The 24345-nt window shown below is 41.5% G+C and overlaps 1 protein-coding gene across 2 annotated transcripts in view; it reads right to left on the bottom strand.

The window, feature by feature from the left end:
* DNAAF9 (dynein axonemal assembly factor 9) overlaps positions 1 to 24345 on the bottom strand; it is a 109425-nt gene that overhangs the window by 2497 nt on the left and 82583 nt on the right. For both annotated transcript variants that reach the window (XM_075931016.2, XM_075931017.2), the window contains exons 28-36: positions 24187 to 24312; positions 22053 to 22090; positions 10906 to 11041; positions 10385 to 10471; positions 9115 to 9221; positions 8312 to 8386; positions 7900 to 8102; positions 5120 to 5185; positions 193 to 286 (exon numbers count right to left, since the gene is read on the bottom strand). In XM_075931016.2, coding sequence (XP_075787131.2) covers positions 193 to 286; positions 5120 to 5185; positions 7900 to 8102; positions 8312 to 8386; positions 9115 to 9221; positions 10385 to 10471; positions 10906 to 11041; positions 22053 to 22090; positions 24187 to 24312 — 932 coding nt within the window. The remainder of the gene's footprint in view (positions 1 to 192; positions 287 to 5119; positions 5186 to 7899; positions 8103 to 8311; positions 8387 to 9114; positions 9222 to 10384; positions 10472 to 10905; positions 11042 to 22052; positions 22091 to 24186; positions 24313 to 24345) is intronic.

Below are 24345 nucleotides of genomic sequence, written 5' to 3'. Positions count from 1 at the left end.
CAGCCTGGTAAGGCAAATGGTCACACACTTATTTAAACTCCAAAACTTTCCACTTCCCACAATCACCAGCTAGTCAGTTGGCTCTGTTATGGATAATGATCTGCCCCCATAGTCCATGTGTCAGGTTGGTCTAAAACTGCAGGATCCTTTCTTCAAAAATACCCATGAGTTTAAACACATGTTCAAGGATACATGGATGGTAATCCATCTTGTCCCCAAAGAAATTCACAAACTGAGTTCCATTGTAAAAGTAACCCGCTGGAAGTGGATCCAAGTGGCGCTTCATCTGCATTTAAAGGCAAACATTGTACCATTAGACATTCAGAGTTACCGACAGTCTAAATTATGAGTGTGTAAGTCTATGCAGTCAAACAGAAGGGGCAGAGATAGGTGCCTCTTTCGGGACACTTACAAACCCAGTACAAAAGTGCTTAACCTTTTCTTTGAAGGAGATAGACAATTTGCAGAACTGGTTTACAAAGTAATGCGATTGCAGTATCTTTAGCAATTTCCTTATACAGGCAGTCCCCGACTTACGCGGATCCGACTTATGTCAGATCCGCAGTTACGAACGGGGCTTTTCTCGCCCCGGAGGACACGGACTGCGGGACCTCGCGGTCCCGCCGCCCGTGTACTCTGGGGCAAGAAAAGCTGCTCCGCGTCTCCCTGGTCTGCAGACCAGGAAGACGCGGAGCAAAGCCGCAGAGGGGCTCGGGCAGCGGGGCAGCCCAGGCGCGCCTGGGCTGTCCCGCTTTCCGGCTTCCTCCGAGGCTTTGCAAAGCCGCGGAGGGGCTGGGGCTGTGGGGCAGCCCAGGTGCGCCTGGACTGTCCCGCTGCCGGCTTCGCTCGAGGCTTTGCAAAGCCCCAGCCCCTCCGCGGCTTTGCAAAGCCTCGGGGGAAGACGGCAGCAGGACAGCCCAGGCGCGCCTGGGCTGCCCGGCTGCCCGAGCCCCTCCGCGGCTTTGCAAAGCCTTGACGGAAGCCGGCAGTGGGACAGCCCAGAAGTGCCTGGGCTGCCCGAGCCCCTCCGCGGCTTTGTTCCTCGTCTTCCTGGAGACCCCCCAGCAGACCAGGGAGACACGGAGCAAAGCTGGGGAAGATGCGGGCGGGACCGTGGCGCATCTCCGCGGTCCCGCCGTCCGGGTTTCCCTGGTCTGCTGGGGGGCGCAGCTAGTGCGCCCCCCAGCAGACCAGGCTTTTCTCGCCTGGGTTAGAGCAGCTGGGGCTGCTGGGTTGGTCCTGTAGCGCCGCTCCTCGGCGTTACTGGACCAACCGGGCAGCACCCCAGCTGCTCTTCCCCAGGCGTCCCCAAGTATACCTCCAGAGGCAGCACAAAAATGAGGGTGGTGCACGCACACACGCCTGCACTGCAGGAACTGGGCTCCAGACTTCCCTTCCCTCCCCGCTCCGCAATGACTCCTGATCCAGCATTAGACATGGAGTTTGGGGCTTCCTTCTGCAGCAGCTTCTGATAAGCTGGCAACTTTCACTTCTGGCAGCTGCAGCTGATGCAGCCTAGTCTCTGGGCCAGCTCTGGGCACTGAGTTTGGGGCTTCTTCCCCGCAGCAGCTCCTCCTGAGGCGGGGGGGTTGTGTTCCAGCTGCAGCTGGGGCAGCCAGGGATCCACATTTCTGCCCGACCAATTTAAAAAAAACCCTGTAGCCATGAAATTGACCAGAATGGACCATGAATTTGGTAGGGCCCTACCTACTGGGGACACCACAATGGCAAACGCCCCTCCTGCAACTGAGAAAAAAACCCCTCTTTGCTCCCAATCAAGATTCCCCTGTTTATATATCCCAGGATGTCATCTGCTTTCATAGACTCATAGACTTTAAGGTCAGAAGGGACCATTATGATCATCTAGTCTGACCCCCTGCACAGTGCAGGCCACAAAATCTCACCCACCCCTCCTAGAATAATCCTCTCACCTATATCTCAGATATTGAAGCCTTCAAATACTTTGAAGGCCCCAAGATGCAGAGAATCCTCCAGCTGTGATCTGTACCCCATGCTACAGAGGAAGGCGAAAAACCTCCAGGGCCTCTGCCAATCTACCCTGGAGGAAAATTCCTTCCTGACCCCAAGTATGGCGATCAGCTAAACCCTGAGCATGTGGGCAAGACTCACCAGCCAGACACCCAGAAAGTTCTCTATAGTAACTCCTATCATCCCTCCATTGACCTATTTCCCACTGATAATGAATGGTCAATTAGTTACCAAGATCATGTTATCTCATCAAACCATCCCCTTCATAAACCCATCTAGTTTAATCTTGAAACCAGATAGATCTTTTGCCCCCACTACTTCCCTTGGAAGGCCGTTCCAGAACTTCACTCCTCTAATGGTTAGAAACCTTCGTCTAATCTCAAGTGTAAACTTCCTACTAGCCAGCTTATATCCATTTGTTCTTGTGTCCACATTGGTATTAAACTTAAATAATTCCTCTCCCTCCCTGGTATTTATCCCTCTAATGTATTTAAAAAGTGCAATCATGTCCCCCCCTCAGCCTTCTTTTGGTTAAAGTAAACAAGCCAAGCACCTTGAGTCTCCTTTCATAAGACAGGTTTTCCATTCCTCGGATCATCCTAGTGGCCCTTCTTTGTACCTGTTCCAGTTTGAATTCATCCTTCTTAAACATGGGAGACCAGAACTGCACACAGTATTCCAAATGGGGTCTCACCAATGCCTTGTATAATGGCACTAATACCTCCTTATCCCTACTGGAAATACCTCGCCTAATACATCCCAAGATCGTATTAGCCTTTTTCACGGCCATGTCACAATGGCGGCTCATAGTCATTCTATAATCAACCAGGACTCCGAGGTCCTTCTCCTCCTCCGTTACTTCCAACTGATGTGTCCCCAGCTTATAACTAAAATTCTTGTTATTAATCCCTAAATGCATAACCTTACACTTCTCACTATTAAATTTCATCCTATTGCTATCACTCCAATTTACAAGATCATCCAGATCTTCCTGTATGATATCCCGATCCTTTTCTGAATTGGCAATAGCTCCCAACTTTGTGTCATCCGCAAATGTTATTAGAACACTTCCACTTTTGGTGCCAAGATCAGCAATAAAAAGATTAAATAAAATTGGCCCCAAAACTGATCCCTGAGGAACTCCGCTAGTAACCTTCCTCCAACCTGACAGTTCACCTTTCAATATGACCCGCTGTAGTCTCCCCTTTAACCAGTTGCTTATCCACCTCTCAACTTTCATATTAATCCCTATCTTTTCCAATTTAACCAATAATTCCCCATGTGGTACTGTATCAAATGCTTTACTAAAGTCGAGGTAGATTAGATCCATTGCATTTCCTTTATCTAAAAAATCTGTTACTTTCTCAAAAAAGGAGATCAGGTTGGTTTGGCACGATCTACCTTTTGTAAAACCATGTTGTAATTTATCCCAATTGCCATTAGCCTCAATGTCTCTAACTACTTTCTCCTTCAAAATTTTTTCCAGGATCTTACATACTACAGATGTCAAACTAACAGGCCTATAGTTACCCAGGTCGCTTTTTTTCCCTTTCTTAAAAATCGGAACTATATTAGCAATTCTCCAGTCAAATGGTACAACCCCTGAGTTTAGAGATTTATTAAAAATTTTTGCTAAGGGACTTGCAAGTTCATGTGCCAGTTCCTTTTGGCCACTGCATCACATTGGGAGCGCGAGTTCAGATGATTATTCCCCATGACTCCTACATCTGTTTGAGAGCCACTGTTTCCCAGGATAGATTCCTCCATCATGCAACGAATGGCCAGCATTCCTTGTTCTTAGATATACATGTTTAATCATATTAAAATACACATTGTGTCCTTGTGCCCGGTTTATCAAACAATCCCAATAGCTCTTACACAGCGACCTCTCCTCTTCATTGTTCATCATTCCCCCAAATCTGTACCATCTGAAAACTTTACCAGTGTTGCTATGTTTTCTCCTAAGTTACTAATAAAACAGAGCCAAGAACTAATCTCTGCGGGCACCTCCCTGGAAACACACTCCTTGTTGACTTTTCCCTATTTACAATTGCATTGAGACCTATCAGTTAGTCAGCTTTTAATGCATTTAATATGTGCATTGTTAGTTCTAGGTCACAGTAGGTTTTTTAAATCAAGATGTCACATCTGTCAAAGCTTTACAGATATCTCAGTATATTATGTCAATATTATGAGTGTTATCAGCTAACCAAACTTGGTATCTTGTTTGAGATTACAAGTTAGTTTGACAGAACCTAATTTCTAGAAGCCCATGTAATTAATGCAAATCAACATCACCCTCTAATTCTTTATTGAGACTGTAGATCTAAAAGCCTAGGTGCTTACATCACTCCTGTCCCTATAGTATCTGAACATCTCAGACTTTATCTCTTTGATTGCCTAGGAAATGAGGGAACACTCAATGCACATGTAACTATAAATACTCTGTGCATCAGTCTTCATTCCATACAGGAGAACACTGGCATGCACACTATTTCCTTACACAATAAATCTGTCCTGTATTGCATGCACAACAGAGAACTCTTTAATAATACATTAAAATAGGACTTAACTACTTAACAACTAAGAAACAGGCTGCATCACAGAGATGAAAGGTAGTTTGAGGGTTGCTTTTGGATGTTCTGTTACGACAGGTTTCCTAAGGCAGCCTGTTGCCTAGACTTCACTACATTTCCAACAAACTAACAGTAGCCGCTGCAAGGGCAGACTAACACAGCAGCTACAGAAAGCAGAAGCATTTTACATGAGTTTATTTTTGCCTCTCACATGCAAAGGAGAGCACAGATGAACAGTAGGTATCATAAGCTTTCAAGAATTAATGGAAATAGATCCATCACTATTACGAAAATGTGATTATTGCTATGATGCGACAGCCCCATGTTCCCACTTCCAGAACTCTATTACAGAATTGGGTTACTGGAAAACTAATGATATTATACAGCACTCCCACCACTTATCTGGAAGCTTAACAGCATCAGGAGTAATAGTTTTGCATTCATCAAGTCAGAAACTTAGAACACGAGTTATACTACGGCGTTCCATCATGTAAATGGGAACTTCTGGAAGTGAGGGTCAAAATAAAGCCTTGATGCCAACAGCGTGTACTTACATGAATGTTTTTGATCTCCTGTTGAGTTAGCATTCCTCTGGTTTTCAACGCTTTCCTCTGAGGTTTCTAGACAGATTCAGATACCAGTAATACAATTAATGCTCAGGGCAACACCACACTATAGTATAATTGAAGTACAAGGGAAAAAAAGAGCAACTGAAAGGTACAACTACCAAATTGGAAAAAGGCAGCAATATGTAACAATACATAATTGTACTTACCCCTAATAAGAGGTATTTTTTAAAAAGTGCATGAATGCTAAATAAGTGGACATGATTATTGAATTGCATTGTTTAGCTAAGACATTTTAGATTCAATATTTACAAAAAGAAATGAAAAAAACTAACAAATATTTTATAATGTATTTTAGTTAACAGAACAAATAATTCTGAAGGTGTTTTAACTAGACAATTTCAATCGCTATTGTAAAAATAAAGCAAAACAAAACAAAAAAACCCGGACATAAGCAGCATGGCAATCCAACTGTATTATTTATTTTTTTAAATGTTCAATTTTTGACAGACTTAGTCTTCAGAATGGACAAATGCCATGTAAGAAGCTGCATGATTTAGAAATAATATCTGAATACATAACAGCAGGTACATTTTCAATTTAAAATACACCTACAATAAGTGCAGTGTGGCATGAGAGCAGGGCTGGGGGTAGGAACCTTTTCAGTTCTAACAGATTTGCTAATAACTTCCCTGATTTTGGGGGAGTCTCAACTTCTCAGCTTATGCTGCATTCCAACATGCAACACAAGTGAATACATAATTGTCGAAAAAACGGTTATTTATTGTAGGAGAGAAATCACGACCATCTAATTAAGGCCTGTATCAACATGTGCATGGACAAGAAGGTAAAGTTAATGCAGTGTGTGCAACTACAGCCGGGTCCCCTTGTTGCAAATGATCGACTTATGACCGTTCACAGTTACGACCAAATCTGTCGTAAATGGCGGATGCCGAGTTACGAACGCGATCCGCGCTTATGAACAGCGCGGTCGCGTGTAACTCAATGGGGTCCAACTTACAAACGAACCGAGTTATGACCAATTGCTTGGTCCGTAACCGGTTCGTAAGTCGGAAAGAGGCTGTATAACACTAATAGTTCCTGGCTCAAGTGATGAATTGCAGAAACTCAACGTTAAACAGTTTTTTGAATGGAGTGTTTTTTAAGAAAAGAACGCAAAGAAATCGGCACTCCCGTACTTTGACTTTCTACTGACTTGCCAAAAAAATGCTGTAACTATATGACTAGAAAGTCACATAACATCTTGTCCCATTCTCCTCAGGAGCTCAGACGGGTTATAGCATCTGAATACAACATAAGAATGGCTGTACTGGGTCAGACACAAAGGTCCATCAAGCCCAGTAGCCTGTCTGCCGACAGTGGCGAATGCCAGGTGCCCCGGAGGGGGTGGACCGAAGACAATGATCAAGCGATTTGTCTCCTGCCATCCTTCTCCAGCCTCTGACAAACAATGGCCAGGGACACCATTCCTACCCCCTTGCTAATAGCCTTTTATGGACCTAACCTCCATGAATGTATCTAGCTTCTCTTTAAACTCTGTTATAGTTCTAGCCTTCACAGCCTCCTCTGGCAAGGAGTTCCACAGGGTGACTATGCGCTGTGTGAAGAACTTTAGCTTATTAGTTTTAAACCTGCTACCCATTAATTTCATTTGGTGTCCTCTAGTCCTTATACTATGGGAACTAATGAAGAACTTTTCTTTATTCACCCTCTCCACACCACTCATGATTTTATATACCTCTATCACATCCCCCCTCCGTCTCCTCTTTTCCAAACTGAAACGTCCCAGTCGCTTTAACCTTTCCTCATATGGGACCTGTTCTAAACCCCTGATCATTTTAGTTGCCCTTTTCTGAACCTTTTCCAAGGCCAAAATATCTTAGCCTACAGGAGCACTGATTGAAGCCACTATGTTACCTCAGAGACAAATCACTCTTGTCCATCTTACAAAGTGCATGCCCCCAACCCTTTACAATGGCCATGTTAGCCACACTCATACACACATTCACAAAAAGTCTGCCAAAGTGAACGTATGATTTTCAAGTACAATTTGGCAAACCAGAATCAGTTTTCATTTGAATACAGGTTATTTCCATACTATATTTCAGCTTTCTTTACACAACTGTTTGCGCAAAAAAGTCTCATGTTGAAATATAGCTGAATGATATTTTCTCAGAACATTTAAAAAAAAATATTCACCTGGAAAGCATAGACCAAGCCTGGAAAATGTAAGCCCAAAATATGAAGTTACAAGCAACTGAGACTAGGAGGGAAAGGAAATAGTTATACGCTAACCATAGTGGTCACTGCTGCTCCAGTTATAATTACACCTCAGTGCAAGTTCCACTCACTCAACTGCCTGTCCGAGCTTACACTGCCATGTACCCTACCCACACGCTGGACAATCATGTCTCAGTCCAAGTCTCCTTGAGTTTATTTGGGTACACACCCATGCTCAGCTTGCTATGGAGTGTTCTGCAGCTAAGAGCTCTCACTATGTACATGCTGTGAGAGGTGTTTCAAAAAAGATTTGATATACAGGTGGCAACCGTGAGCCTTTTCAATCATCTTATTGAAAAGATCATTGCAAATGGAGGGGAGTCCTGGGCACGTCATGCCGAACGTAGTTAACCAGTTTCCAGGCTGCTAGGACAGCAAGAATATTAAAATACTTACATTCTCTTTGGATTGTTAAACCAAGCAACATGGGGGGAAAAAATCCCAACAGCTGAAAAAACTCCACAAACCTGCTTTGCAGTTTGTCTGAGCCAATCTTTTATATCCTCTTCCTTAAGAGAGCAGCCAATGAAGACAAGGAAGCACTCCTGTTGACCACTGCGATCTCGGTTATCATTTCTTGAATCAGGAGGGGTAGGCCCCCCCTGAACAGGCACAAGACTTAATGAATTTGCTGGTGTATTATGAGAGACTTCTATCATCTTCTCAGAATCTATCAAAAAGAGAAGATGTTTTCTTTAAACGCAGGGCAGATACAGCTGCCTTTATCTCAATTATCTTAACAAGTAGAATATGTTCATAGATGCGTATGGTTCCTTTAAAACCATACACCATTATCGATTATTTATGTTAGTATTCGGGAGTAGGTAAACAAAGTAAGTGTAATCTCAAGACAATGCATAAATAGTACTCTCTGGTTACCTGAAAACTTAACTTTGCCCAAAATGTGGTAGATGTTTCCAGAAAATGGACTTGGCTTAATTGATGACTTAATTGCTGTGTGAAATAAAAATAAAAACAAGTTATTCTACTTATTTTTCTCTTCCCTGGTGCAGCTCATTCAGCATAGTTCACTTTGGCTAGCAGTGGAAGGTTAGAGTACAGATCTCTACATAACTTCATGCTGTTTGCTATCCGCTATCCCTGGAAACCGATTCTATTTGTAACCTCTCTTCCCTATAAAACTATATGCTCTAATGATATTATAATAAAAAATGTATCCCTCCCACATAACTAACCCTTTACTCAGTATGGGCAGAAAGTAGGTTCTCTTTAAAATTGTTTTTCAATGGCAGCAGGAAAGACATTACTTCACTTTCAAAAGCACAGTAACTCTACCAATGGTCTCATTACATAATCATCGTAAAGAACCGTTCATATACGAAGTTATAAGGTAGCGATCCTTTAAAAACGTAAAACAGAAAAGTGTTTAAAACTTTTTTATAAATTGAAGTATTGACATTACTCTTGTCTGTGCATTAAAATGTTAGATTTAATATAAAAAGCTTACACTTATTTAAACAATATTACAAGTCTCTTAAGTTCCCCAAAGAGGCAAAAGAAGTCAATATATAAAGCATATGAAGCACTTTAAAAAAGGAGTAATTACATTCTAGATACAAATTCACATTATTCATGATTAGCATACCAGAGGGGTTCTCTACACTAACTAAACACCCATAATATTTTAAACCTTAAAGTAAGTAATCAAAATCCATTTTTACCTTTACATTTGGTCACAAACCGTGTTTTTTCCAGAGGACGGCTAAACCACACACAGATCTGAACCATTGGTGGGAAGACAGAGCCAGCTCCAAACTTACCATCAAACCTTAAAAAGAAAAACACAAAACAAAAAACCACAAGGTAAAATGGAATATCAGCTTTGATGAAACAAAATCAAAAATATTTTTGGCCAGACTTCATGTGAGTAATCAATATGCTTTTTATCTATCAGGCTTCTACAAATGAAGAATATTTGTTATTTTAACAACTGAAGAGCTTTTATGAGAAATACAGAATTAATTGCACGTAAGAAGAGAAATGCAAACTGTAAACAAGGTAAGAATTACGTAGATAATTTTGTATCATGAATGATATCAGGAATCACTCCAATGAAAGTTCCTGCTGTTAACACTTCTCCCCCCCCCCCCCCCCCATGCACACTATATTAAGAGACAGAAACCCAGCGTCAAGAGGTTTGCAACAGTTTTTTCTCCAAGCCAATCCTTTCCCCTTTGGAGTGACACGTGATCTACAGGAAGCTTTACCTTGACACAACTTATTTAGAGTCAAGGGATTAATTCTGAACAAGAAACAGATATAGAAGCTGTTCCGATTGACAGCATATGGTGGTTGAAATGCTGCACAGTACGCCTCTAATGCTCCAAATGTAACTAGAACAACAACCATCCATCAGGATATGGGACTGGTGCCAGGTTGGCAGTTCTGGAGAACAGAGCCCTCTATGTGTCCCACTCATACAACACAGACAGCAGCCACAACATGCCACCCTCAGCAATTTGTTGCAACCCTGAACTGTAGAAAATACCATTAGCTGTTAGAAGGGAGTTTTGTTTTCATTTATTTTCTGTCCTTGGCTTCTGCCGAGATTACCAACAAAGAATGCCGATACTTCATTGTGTATAGCTGATTGCTAGGAACTGCAATGGTACCACTAGATCATTTCATTTAGACAGAACAGCTGTCAGGCCTATTCATTTTATTCTCAAGGGCTAACTCTTGCTCTCATTGAAACCAACAGAAATTTTGCCACCCATTTAAATAGTAACAGATGAAGATACCAGGTAGGCAGAAGATGGCATTAGTTGGCTACTCTGTAGTAGTAAAAACTACTCTGTCTCTTAAAAAAGACATTTACAAAGTGATTGGGCTACATGTATGAACTGTCCTGAAAACATACGCTGTGGGACTTGTAAAATCTTCATGTTAATTAAAAATTGCTTTTTATTATTTCTCAATAAAGATACTTGCCAGCCAGGATACATTAAATAACGAGCTCTCATCATCTGAGGATTTGAAAAACTGCTTTCAGAGAGTATTAGCTCCATATCCTCATTCCTATTAAAAAGATAAAGATTGATATTTTTAATATACAGAACATATAAATGGTCACTATTTGTAAGCTTCTTACATAGGTTAGGATGTGTTAGTCCGATTGCGGTATAATAATTATATGTTTACTAATTATATAAAAAAAAAAAGAGTTCTCTACTCAACTTGTTTTCTATACACAACAAGGATACAAGTCAATCTACTAAATACAGTATGTAGTAGCAAAAAAGCCCTTAAAAGAACTTAATAGGCTCCTCAATTCAACTTTTACTGAAATTGTGTAGGACTTACTCATTGAGTTTGGTTCCATTTAAGTTGAGTGCGTTTACTTATCCATGCTATCCAATGCGCGCAAAGGTTTCACAACTGGGCTCTAACTGAACAAATATTAATATAAACCCTGAAAATGACAAAAAAATGAAAGCTTCAACTAGTATTACCTAGTTACAAGTCCATTCTCTGCCAAGATAAATGAAACAGCAGGGTTTGCTGCTCGTATGAGGCTCTGAAGCTGTACAAGGAGTGGGTGTCTCTGCTCTGTAGTATGGCTTGTGAAGATAACATTGCTCACCAGACCTGCATGAGGAAATTGGGAACAGTTTACTCTATCTCTACAATGATGGAGAACAATAATAAACATATGCCAGGTAAGTGATATAGCAAAAACATTTTTCCAGGTCACAACTATTGACCAGTATATTCTGGCTATCATATACATAAATATACTGCTCCGGGAATATAAGAATGCACTAACAACTACTAAGCACAAATATTTTAAGAGAGATACAGCCTAATCTGGTCTATTCCATAATCCTGTTCTCTTGATCGCTAAGGATCCCATAACACCTTTCATTTCCTCAAGTAAGTAACTGCATAAGGAGACAGAAGTAATTCATCTGGATTTTGACAAGTTTCTTATGTACAAGCTAAGGAAGTACCTGCATGGAGCAGTATCTGGAATGCTAGCATTCTAAACAAAGATAAAGAAGGAATAGAACAACTAGTTAGGGAACTGGGATGAACTAATGGGTTGAAATTTAGTGACAGATGAAGAGAATTGTAATCTGTAAACATTTTGTCAAACAACACCTGAAATACGTAACTTTGGGAACACATCCTCTGTATGAAGTGAATATAATGTTGCTGCATGAGAGAGTTTCTGGGAGACTGGTGTCATACAGAACAGGGGTTCCCAAACTGGGGTTTGTGAGCTGTCAGCCTCCAGCACCAAACCCTGCTCTATTCTCCAGCATTTAGAATAGCACTCAATATAAAAACATGTGTCTGTAATTTGTAAGAGGGGCTTCCTAGGTGAAAGGGATCACCAACATACAAATTTGTGAACCTCAAAGAACTTTTTCCCCATGCTACATTATTATACGTTTAAAGCAATCACATGGATTGACACGGGTTATTTTGCTTCTTGAATATATTCCATAACCAACTAAAGCATGGTGAAGCAACTGACTACACCAGGAGTTCTCAAACATCACTGCCTCGCATGACCTCAAGAGGGGAAACCAAAGCCTGGAATCCCACAAAGCCTGAACCTCACCACTCTACGCATGGAGGCCAAAGCTAAAATTCAGTCCTAGGCAGAGGGTGGGGCAGAGGGGGTCTGCAACTTCAGTCCTCCCCTCCCCCCGCCAAGGCTGAAACCCTGGACAGGGGGTCTTTAGCCCAGGCCTCCAGCAAGTCCACACCAGCACTAGCGACCCTATTCAAAGGGGATTGCAATCCCGTTTGACAACCGCAGGATTACAGAGTTCATTGGCAATTTATTTTTGTTTACAACTCACTCCAATTAGGAAAGCACATTAAAAATGAGAAACTCTAAAGCGGATAGCTTTTTGAGCAAATTATGTGCAACAGATGTAATTATTCTACATTCTTAAACTTTTATATTGCAGTATCTTCTAAGGAAGTTGGGGGCGGGGCAGTGCCAATTGTGTCAGGCATTATACAAATATATGGAAAACAAGACCCTGCACGCACCCCAACAATCTTACAGTTCAAAAGAGACAAGTCAGGCAAAACAGACCAGGTGGCAGTTAGAAAGATGAAACACTTTAGTGAAACCTTTGTTATGGGGTACTCTGTTAACCGGCATTACCCCCAGCCACAATACTGTCACATCTTCAGGCGCACAAGCCTGGCTTGGTTTACCATGATTGGTTTAACAATTTTTTATTTAAGTACTACTAATAATCTTTAACTCAAAATAGAAATATGAGACCAATTGCCTCACACTACAAAACTACCAATATTAAAAACTTGAACTTTACTATTACTGTCCATTGGTTTTTCCTAGGTTGATGGGACTCTCAGATAACCAGAGTTTTTAAGGAAGAAGGTGGTTTGAGCATTGGCCTGCTAAACCCAGGGTTGAGAGCTCAATCCTCGAGGGAGCCATTTAGGGATCTGGGGCAAATTTGTCAGGGTCTTTGGTCCTGCTCTGAGGGCAGGGGACTGGACTTGATGACCTCTCAAGGTCCCTTCTAGCTCTATGAGATCGGTATAATTCCGTCTGTCTTTTAAAGATAACCAGAAGGCCCTGAACATGCCAGATAACACAGGTTTTACCGTATTTAGGAAGTACAAGTATTCCAATTTTGGTCCCCACCCCAGAAACACTTCAGCATACCCTTAACTTATCGGTGTAAAGTTACGCACATAAGTAAAACATTTGTTTGTGCGTATTTTATGTACAGTCCAAACAGAATGCAGTTGTTCAACAGACAAAAAGTTTAGAAGAAAAAAATGTTACTCTGTCCTTAGATGGAGTGTCACCATATGGAGAACCTTAGAACGTTACTCTGTGAAAGAACATAACATAAGAATGGCCAGACAGGGTCAGACCAAAGGTCCATCCAGCCCAGTATCTGAACTGCTGATAGTGACTGATGCCAGATGCCCCAGAGGGAGCAAACCAAACAGACAATGATCAAGCCATCTCTCTGCCATCCATCTCCACCCTCTGACAAACAGAGGCAGGGACAAAAGATATTGTAGTCTAGTCACTAGGGATGTTAAATATCGGTTAACTGAAAAGTCGATTAACCTCATGAATTCTTATTGGTTATCTGACAATTCTATAGTCCTGGGGGTGGGGCCGGAAGCCAATGTGCTCCAAACCCACTCCCAAGGAGCCCTCTGTCACTCTGTGCTGCTGCCTATGTATAAGAGGCAGCAGTGTGGGGTGCCAGGCGGGAGCTGGTCCGTGAGGGGAGCCAGTTTAAAAACCAGCTCCCATCACAGACCGGCTGTCTGTCACCCCGCGCTGTTGCCTCTGCAGAGGCAACAGTGCGGGGTGGAAGCAGCTCCTGTCCGGGAAGGGGAAGGGGCTGAGCTTTGCCTAGTTTTACAGCAGGTTACATAAAATGCACTAGGGTAGTCAGTACAAACTAAAATTTTATACGCTGACTTCTTTATACCATTCTGTATACTTTAAATTGAAATGTAACGACAACATTTATACTCCAATTGACATATTAAAATATGATGAACTAAGATTGTTAAGAAGCAGGTAATTGACTGATTGTGTACTCAATACAATTTGTATCGAGTACATGATTAGTCGATAAGGAGCCCTGCTGAGGTTCTGTAATTTATACGTAGTAGGAGTTTAAAACATACTACATTTAAACTGCAGAGCCACAACAGGTGTAGGTCCCAGACCCAGCATGACCTACCCTGCTGCGCCTCTGCATTTTAAATTTAGTAAGACAGTGGCGTGGCAGTCAGGGATGGTGGAGTGGCAGGGGGAGGTGGCTCTGTGGATCCGTGGCTCATTGGGAGCCCCCAGCACCGGCTCCCAGTCCACCCACCCCATGCTGCCTCCCATACACAGACAGCGCCGGGGAGGGAAGGAGAAAGAGGGCGGGGGAGTGCATGTAGTCAATAATATTAACTGAGAAGCCCAGGCTTATCGGTTAATCACGTACTCAACTACAAGCTTTCATTCCTACTCTGCAGTAAGTCATCTTCAGATAAAATACTCATAGTGCGACTTAATTTCAGGAGGAGATTAAAGTAGGAAAAATAAAAGGATCTTTAGATCCTAAATCTTCATTTCCACTGTAAACATAAACTTGGCAATCATTAGGCTGCTGGTGTGCTAAGACCCAGCAGCTTCTCATGCTGACCAAAATTGTCTCATTGTATTCTCCCATCTGTATATTAGTATCCATCTGTTATTGCATGACCATACTTTAACTGTAAACTTCTTGAAGTAGGCTTTTTGTTCCATGTCTGTGCAGCACCTAACACCTGATGGTCCTAATAGGCACTATGACAATAGAAAACAGAGTTCACTTAATCATATTCTACCTGAGTGTAAAAATGTAGCTTTTTATGTAATCCAGAATTCAGCTGGACAAGGTTTTGTCCAGTGGAATTAACCCACTTGCTTCTTTCAAAGACCCATTACATTGTAGTTCCTAGGTATGATTTTTTAAAACAATAGTTAAAAATTACTACATCTTTACTGCCAGACTACCTAGGGCCTCAGACAATGTGTGGGTGGGTGGGTGGGTGTGGGGAAGATGATCTAAGGGTAGGAATCTGAATCTTTAGACTCTGGTAACTTAGCAACTCTTAAAACAGACAAGTTACTGGTGTGGTGCAGTTCTTTGCAGTTGCAGGGGGAGATTTTACTACACTCCTCCTCCCCTGGCAAAAGATTCCTTCATATTTTTTTAAGTTCAGGTGGTATCACTATATAGACACCAAGTTTGATCAATTAGCACAAGAACGGATTTAAAAGAAAAATAAAAGGGAAGGAAAAAGCCAATTTAATAAAACTGGACTTAAAAGAAAAACAAATATGCAAGCCTTGTGGCAAGCTGTATGCATATATGTTGGGCCATACCATTTTAGAGCTGAGACTTCAGGCAAACACATAAGAGTCACTTTTACAGAACAATAAAAATGATCTTTCCTTTTTATTTCCAAATGGTTCTTTTAGACACCAAGTTTGCATTCCACTCCCCGAGAATTCCACAGAGTGCCATAAAAGAGGTAAACAGCTGAATAACTAGAAAAATACCTTGAATTGAATCTCAGAGAAAAATAACAGACTTCAGCGAGTGCTTCCAAAAATAGATATTCCCTCTTTAAAATCAAGTGGCTCGCTGTTCACCCACACTTAGGCCTAAACAACAGTTACTATTTTCAACTGAGGAACCTTCCTGGATTTGAACACAGAAGATGCCCTTTTACACCTGACTAAAAAAAAATACAAAATGGGAGACAAATTTACACTTTAAATGGGAACCAGCTGCGGCTGATGCAAATGCCTTCTGAAGAGCACCAGAAATAAAATACTAGTTTCTACTGCCAATATCCTTGGGCACCAGAACTAATTTTATTAAGCCAAAGAATGCTGGTTGGCATACTGGAGTTATCCCCTTATTGTTTTCTGAAAGTACCATGGGAGCCATTAATTTCCAAACAGAATTACACTGATAAGGAATTACACCTGAAGGAATTTCTAATACTTCACCCAAGGAACAGCGAAGCACAGAGGGCAAGATCCAGGCTGTTAGTAATTGAACTTAAAAATTTCCTCATGTCCTGAGCCAATTTATAATCTATTTCAGGCATTTCCCCTAATTTCTGGACACTAACATGAGACAAAATAGAGGGTTCTAGCAAAATCAAACCATTTAAGAGGGAAAGTTTTATGGTAAGAGGTATTTGTAAAAGTCTGAGTTGGGACCTTCTAAAATAGCTTTATCTTAAGAAGTTCTAAGACTAACTTTAGAAGCAGCTACATTGACGGATAATAAAGTTTGGATAGGGTAAGGGATAGAACAGCAAGCACAGAGAACTTGAAACCAATTCCGAGATACACATACAAGTTAATATGAGGATCACAAAAATGACCTGATAAAGTTAACAGCAGGCCCACCAAATGCAACAGCTTTGTTTGTAAGGGCCCGGGTTGGATTTTTAAAAAAAAAATCTCCATTTATTTGGCGCCACCAAATGGATAGCTTGCATATTCCTGCTTTACACTGATAGTTCCTAATTCTGAGGAAAAGAAAAATCAACCATATATGTTTAACTTACTATTTTGCTATATCGCAAACAGTAGGTGTGCACATTAAACCCGCATCAGACAAAACTACCCTCAGGATTGAAGAGATTGATAAAATAGGCAAGGTTTAAAAAACAAAACATGAAAAAGCAATAGCAAGGAGGCAAAGATTATAATGGAATCAGCTAAATGAGAAACAGAAAGTAAAGACATTATGCTACAACACAGAAGATGAGAAAAGAAGTCTCCAGGTTTTTTCCAACCTCCTCACATTTACCTATTTAGAATTATTTTTATGGCGGTGACTGTCTTGCATTTGTCTATAGAGTTCCCTGCCAACCTAGGAAGCTGCAAAAAAATTGTTTCTGCTCCATGGAGCTTACAACTGAAGGTGTAATCACCCAGACATATACACCAGTATCTTCAGTAGGTATTTGCACAATTACTCACATATTAAACAGCCATACCACAAGTTTGAGATCAGAGAGAGAGCCAGGAATCAGGTTAAAAAGGGTCAGGGAGGGGTGCGGGGGGATATGAAATGAAAACTAGAAGATGCTTAAATACACAATTTCTAACAATGATTTTGACATTTTAGTATTTTAATCGTCCCCTCCCACTCCAAAAGGGCTTGGGTTTGTTTACTACCTTTATTTACACATCAGCCTAAAGGGTAAGGTTGAGCAGCAATAGGCACAGTTCTGGGAACAGCATTAATTATCTGGGAATTAGATAATTAAGTTCAAAAACTGCAGGAGAAAGGGATGCTTCACAATAATTCCTTGTTGGTCCTTGGCAAAAAAAATGGCAAACTTGAAACAAAACTGATATCTAGGGTATCAGAACACATACTGGTGCACTCCTTGTCCATGCAGAAGTGAGATAAGAGACTGAACAGCTGCAGAGAGCAAATTGGAAGCAAAGGCACTGTGGAAGTGTATGGAAGGAATGGATGAAGGACAGCAAAAGACTCAAATTAACAGTAAAAAAGTTTAAGTATATCAGAAGCAGAAAGCCTGCCAAACAATCCAGGGGCCACTGGACGATGAAGGCACTAAAGAACCACTCAGGGAAAATATGGCCACAGGGGAGGCAGAAGTCTTCACCACACGGGATATTAGGGAAGATTCCCATACTTGAGCCCTTCTTTTTAGGTAATACATTTGAGAAACTGTCTCAGAATGAGGTGTCATTAGAGATGGTTTTGGAACAAACTGATAAATTAAACAGCAAAATGTCACCAGGAGCAGATGATATCCTGAAAGAACTCAAATGTGAAACTGAAGAACTGTGGTATATAACCTATCCCTTAAATCACTTTTTGTACCAGATGACTGGAGAACAGCTAACATAACGCTATGTTTTTAAAAAAGCTCTCGAGGTAATCCTGGCCATTACAAGCCAGTAAGCCTAATTTCAGTACCAGGCAAATTGGTTTAAACTATAGTGAAGGACAGAATTGTTGGACATATAGATCAGCGGTTCTCAAATGATAGCAAACTGTGGGCTCCCATTTTGATTTAAAATTTTTCACGGACTTCAATTCACTCGCTCAGACACTGGCCCTGTACCCTACTCTACTCATTCTCCCAAGGCCTCACCCCCATGCCAGCTCTTCCTGCTCCCCACTCCATGCCTGTCTCATCTCTTCATGCCACTTCTCCAAGTGCATTCTGTCCCCACTCCTCCTCGCTGCCCCCCTGCACACTGCTAACAGCTGTTCTGCAGCATGCAGGAGGCACTGGGAAGGAGTGGAAGAGTTCAGGGAAAGGAACTGATCACCAGAGCCGGGACACTCCCTGGAGTACCTTCATAGACCCCTTTGAGAAATGCCGACATAGATGAATGATTTGTTGGAAGGAGAGTCAACATAGCTTTTGTAAATGGAAGTCATACCCCCAATACATTAGAAATCATTGTGGGAGAGGGAGTAAGGGGGGGGACAAGCATGCTGACAAGGACGACCCAGTGGATACGGTGTACTTGCACTTTCAGAAAGCCTTTGACGAGGCTCCTCACCCAAGGCTTTGAAGCAAACTAAGAAGTCATGGGAGAAGAGGGAAAGCCCGTTCATGGTTAAATGACAGGAAACAGATGGTGCAAATGAGTAGTCTGTTTGCAGAATGGAGAGAGGAAAATAGTGGTGTTTGCAGGGATCCATATTAGGACCAGTGCTGTTCAAAAATATTCATAAAGGGTCTGGGAAAAGTGGTCAACAATGAGGTGGCAAAATGTATAGAGGATACAGAATTACTTAAAATAGTTAAGTCTGAAGCTGACAGTGAAGAATTACAAAGGAATCTCACAAAATGGAAAAAAAAATGGCAAATGAATTTCAATACTGATAGATGCAAAGTAATACACACATTGGAAAATACAATCCCAGCTATACATACAAAATTATTGAAATTAGTGTTACCACTGAAGAAAGATCTTGGAGTCACCATGGATAGTTCTCTGAAAACTTCCATTCAATGTTCAAAGGAAGTCAACAATGTGATGAACCACTAAGAAAGTGACAGGTAAGACAGAAAATATAATGCCACCATATAAATCCATGGTACACCCACACCATGAATAGTGCATGCAGTTCTCATCACCTCATCTAAAAAAAATAGAATTTGAAAAGATAGACAAAAGGGCAACAAAAACAAATACAGTGTATGAAACAGCTTTCATGTAAGGAGAGAGAAAAAAGATGGGGACCCTTCAGCTTGGAAGAGAGACAACTAAAAGGGGGGATATGATACAGGTGTATAAAATCATGAACGTAATGGAAAAACTGAATATGGAAGTATTATTTACTTCTTCACATAAACCTAAGAACCAGGGGTCATTCATGAGGCTAACAAACAGCAGGTTTAAATAAATTTAAGTACTTCTGCACACAACATGTAGTCCACCCAGGGGATGTTGTGGATCATAAGGTTAAAAGAAACCGCAAAGGTCACCTGGTCTAACCCGCTGCCCATCAAGATGTAGGATTTGTTGTTTAATCCATCCAAGACAGACGGCTCTCCAGCCTCCTTTTGAAAATCTCCAGTGAAGAAACTTCCACAACCTCCTGAGGCAGTCTGTTTCATCCTCCTACTGCTCTACAGTTAGAAGTTTTTTTGAAGGTTTAACCTAAATTTGCTGTTATAGTCCAAATCCATTGCCTCTCATCCTGCCTTCAATGACCAGAGAACAAGTTTTTCTCCATCCTTTTTAAGAGAGCCTTTCATGTATCTGAAGACTTCAGCGATCAGTTGACCTTCTCCACTGAGCAGTGAACCTACCCCATGTCCTTATCTTTTTTTTTGTCTGACATTTGAAGAACATTTTCCTGTTGTCTCTAACACCTCTTTCCAGCTATAACTCATTCTTTGTCTTGCCTTTCCTGATGGATCCCTACATGCTCATGTTACTCCTATGCATGCTTCCTTGGTGACATGCCCCTCCTTCCATTTCCTGTACATAACCCTTTTGGTTTTTAGATAGCGGAAATGCAACTTCTGCTGCCATATGGGCTGCCTGTGGCTCTTATCCTTCCTCTGCATCAGAGCAGTTTGATATTGAACCTCTAGTATTAGACATTTTGTGTAATCCCAGCTCCCTTCAGCTTCTTTTCTTCCGAATTGGCCTTTCCATAGGACCTTGCCTATTATTTCTCTGAGTTGGCTGAAATCTGCCTTTCTGAAGTCTAGTATTCTTGTTTCTGCTGTCCTCATTTTGCATAGAATTTTAAATCCTATCAGAGCATGATCACTTCCTCCCAATTCCGGAACACCTTTACTTTGACAACTAATTCATCCCTGTTACTCAAAAACAGATGCAAAAGAGAGGGCTACTCAATCTTGGAAGCCCCGGGGGCCACAATTATACTCACAGCACGTGTCGAGGGCTGCAACTTAAGTGTGGTTGCATATACATGCCAATAGCTTGTTTCACACAGATAAGGCTTAAACTTCGTATTCATGCCTAAGCCACGGCGCTGGACCCAAATGTGGCCACTGTGAGCCAGTCAGTACCTCTTAGGCTCTGCTCACAAGGCTAAGCAGCCAACACTTCCCACAATGCCCTGGTGCCTCCTCCCTTGGGGCTAGAAATGCTGACACCCTGTACCAGTCCGTTCCAGCCAGCCTTTCAGCTTATGTCTTTCAGTGCTCACCCTGCCTCGCCGTTGTGGAGCATGCTCCCAGTGGAGGCCATGTTCAAAGGATCCCACCCGCGGACCATGTGCTGAGCCCCGCGTAAACCCAAACCGCATCGTGGGCTGCAAACCAACAGGCCGCACGTTGAGTAGCCCTGTCCTAGTTGTTTCCTCAACTTTCTGACACACAGGTGTCACCTACACACCCTAAGAATGTGCAGAACATATAATGTTTTACTGCTTAATGTCACTTGCCTGCACTTGGTAGAGACTGTGGAGTACAAGAAAATAGTAAGACGATATGGCCGATAGGCATTAGTCACAGCCTAACCACTGTCAAATTTATAAAGGCATCATGGCAAGAGAGAGCTTTGGGGAGGGACGTGAAAGTAAATTCTGGAGTAGCTCTGGAGATGTTTACAGAGAATGGCTCAAGCACAAGAGGCCACAAGGGAGAAAGCATAAAGATACCTATGCAAGTTTAAGAAAAACTGTTGGAGGTTTCAATGAAATTTCAATACTTAGCTTTATGCACAGGCAACTTTCACAAGGCAATATTCATATCGCACATATTTTTAATCAGATCTTTGAGTCCAATGCACAAGGACTGACTGAAAATTATTATAGATTTTCTGTGATGTCTGGAGTAGCAGTTCCCCCCAACCAGTTGCTCCCATGGGTATCAGGGAGAAAATATGTATTTGATTATTAATAAAATGGTGATTCTTCAGCCATGCTCTGCTTTTTTAAACCAAAGCAACTATTCCTCTCTGCTACAGGAAGTTGCCGGAGAAGTAGAGAAGGGGCTCAGGGTGAGAAGAAGGCAGATGAGGGGAGGATAAATTCCCCTGCATAGCTCACATGAGAGCTCTGATCTGCCTGCATCCTGCCCCATCCCACGTACTGTACCACAAAAGGAGGAGAAAGAGACTAGTTCTCAGTTGCACCAGGCTATAAGAACATGATTGGCTCTGCCTGAGCCTAATAGGTGCCCACGAAAGGATGGCTCCCCTCTCCTACACAGATGTCCAAGAGAGAAAGACATTAAACGAAACTGAGAACTAATTAGTTTAGCTTGCAGATTCTCTCTCACAGCCCAGGTTACAGCAGCCAAGGGGCTGCTCAACAGTGTGCCAGCTAACCAACTAACAATCCCCTATGACCACACCCCATCTGTGGATAGCTGAAATGCATTGTGTTCCAGCCATTCCTCTCAAACCACATGTTGTGGATAAAGGGCCATTGAAGGCAGCTATGCAGTACAAAGAACGTCCCTCCAAGTATAGATTTTGGCCTCTTAAATATAGTACAATACACGTTTGGTCAGAAGTCACTGATCTAGGCAATGTTTAAAGTCGAAGTATGACAGGTTTTATTCTGTATGGTTTTCCTAAGAAACAGGAAAGTTTATTTACCTTGTGAACACTGATCCAGGAATTTAGGAAAAAGCAATCTAGAAAACAAAATAAACTTTCATGTTAAAAATAATGTTAAAAATGGATGCTCTATACAAACACTTAGCCAATACTACAAGCTTCTAGATGGCTTTCTATTGTTTCCACGTATACTATCTATGAACCGAATTCCAGCATGCTTTTCATTTACCAGAAGCTTCGCAGTGGAAGCTTATTAGCAACTGAACCGCATTCAAGTCTTGTTTGGCATGCAGACCCCTTCAGAAATACAAAAAATGTGCTAGGATAAGTGGGATAAATCAATACAGGTGTCTTTAGGTAAGGACCTAAAAGTAACTGGGGCTGCTTTCTGTTACCTGAAAAGCAGGAAGAAGAAATGAGGTTAGATAAGAAAGGTGTAATAATCAGGGGCTTCCTTCCATGTGTGACAAATAGCTATTATATAAAAGCACATAGTTTTCTAATCACTTTGGAACAACAAGTGTAAATTGCAAACCTGCTCTGAGGATTGAATGAAGCATTAACCTTTTCAGCACAGGACTGATCTATCTTTCATTAATAAACTGATTGCGCCTGGTTACCTGAGATCTAAATCAAGCCCTAACACAAGCATAATCCTTGAGTTTAAGTTTGAAGACTGAACTTCTTTCATCTGGCAACTCTGGGAAATAGATTCAAGATTTTGCTGGGACAGAGAGGGCATCAGGGAGAGGGAGGTGGAGCGCTCATCTGGTGGTCTGCATCCCCCACTGCACCCAGGCACTGCCCACCGCTATGCGAGTGGCAGGGAAAAGCCTCTGGAAAAGTGCCTCTGGAAAAGCCCATTGCTGTACTGCCATTCCCGCAGCTTGGGGCCCGGGGAAGCGGCAGCATGCAGAGCGGCTTCCTCCTCTCCCTGCCAGGTTCCATACCATGGGTGTTCCCGGATTAGGGACACCTGGAATACAGAAGTTACAGTGTATTTGCCTTAACCCGGCATCACCACCCTGTCCAATCTTCAAGCCTTTTTTTATGCTATCATATGGCCTGAACAGCTTTCCAAGTCATGTTTACTATGTGTTTTCCCTGCCAAAAAGCACTTTTGGAAAACTAATCTATTTTATGAAGCTTTTCTTGTGTCAAGGACTATTTTCTACTCTGTCTGGTATTACACCGAGTTAATTAGTAAAAGACTGGAATATCAAGGTATTGTTAAACATGAGCTATTGTTACACAACTGGGTCGTACCTTTAGAATACATGAAAAGCGTTTTAGGGCAGGATTAATATTTAGTGCATTTCACTCTTTGCACAGTACCCATAGTAACCTCTGGCATTCCATCAAGAATGGAATACTCAGAATGGCCGACTGCAGTATAAAGCCATTTTAAGTCTGCCAGATCTGTACTTTTACAAGCTCTTACAGAAGGAAGCTTCAAAGTGAGACAGAAATAGACACTACATGGACTATGTCTTTGCCATCAACAGCTACTTCACTTCAGGAGATAACCTGCAATTCTTTCATCATAGTCCCAATGAAATATTTATAGAAATAACCTTCATTTGTAGTTAACATTATCTACATCAAATTGAAAGATTACAGTGGAGACACTTAGAATAGTAACAGAGATGTAGCCAGTGTTAGTCTGGTCTTGCTGAAACAAAAGACAGGACTATGCAGCACTTTAAAGACACTTGGTATTTACTGAAAGAGACAGAATTCATGTTTTTTAATCAGGTACCCAAACTAAAATAAAAGTTTCATAATGTCTGGCAATATGAAAGAATAAGGAAGATTCACTGAAGAATCATTGCAATAATTCATTGCTTTGTAAAATTCAAAAAACACATTTTTTTGTTTGTTCCTACATAATCTACAGATGTGAACATTAATTTCTTTTTCTAAGTTAAACTTTTTGAAAGCAAAACTTAGTTTCCAGTGGATAACAATCCCACATTAAATGTATAAGTCAAACTGCATTTAAAAGCTCTGTTAAAAAGATATAAAATCAAAGATGAGACCATTTAGTGAAGCTCCAACATGATAACCCAGCTCACACATGGTTGCATAATTCCCACAAGATGACAAAGGAAACCACAAACTACATATACACACACACACGAATACACAAAACAATTCAGATTTTCAAGTGTACCTATGTTCCATATAGCAGCTAAGAGGTTCTACGCAAGTAGAAATTGTTCCAATGATGAAAGAGGACTTCACAGCAGGGTCAGGGTGAGTTTGCAGTGCCTGTACAACATCAATAACATCTGTATATCTACCAAGAGAACAAAGTGAAGATGTGTGAAGT

The sequence above is a fragment of the Pelodiscus sinensis genome, chromosome 4 (genome assembly GCF_052426305.1).
Source record: "Pelodiscus sinensis isolate ZL-2025 chromosome 4, ASM5242630v1, whole genome shotgun sequence".
NCBI classification, from domain to species: domain Eukaryota; kingdom Metazoa; phylum Chordata; order Testudines; family Trionychidae; genus Pelodiscus; species Pelodiscus sinensis.
The sequence above is the reverse complement of the archived record's forward strand: the minus strand, read 5'-3'. Positions and strand labels throughout refer to the sequence as shown.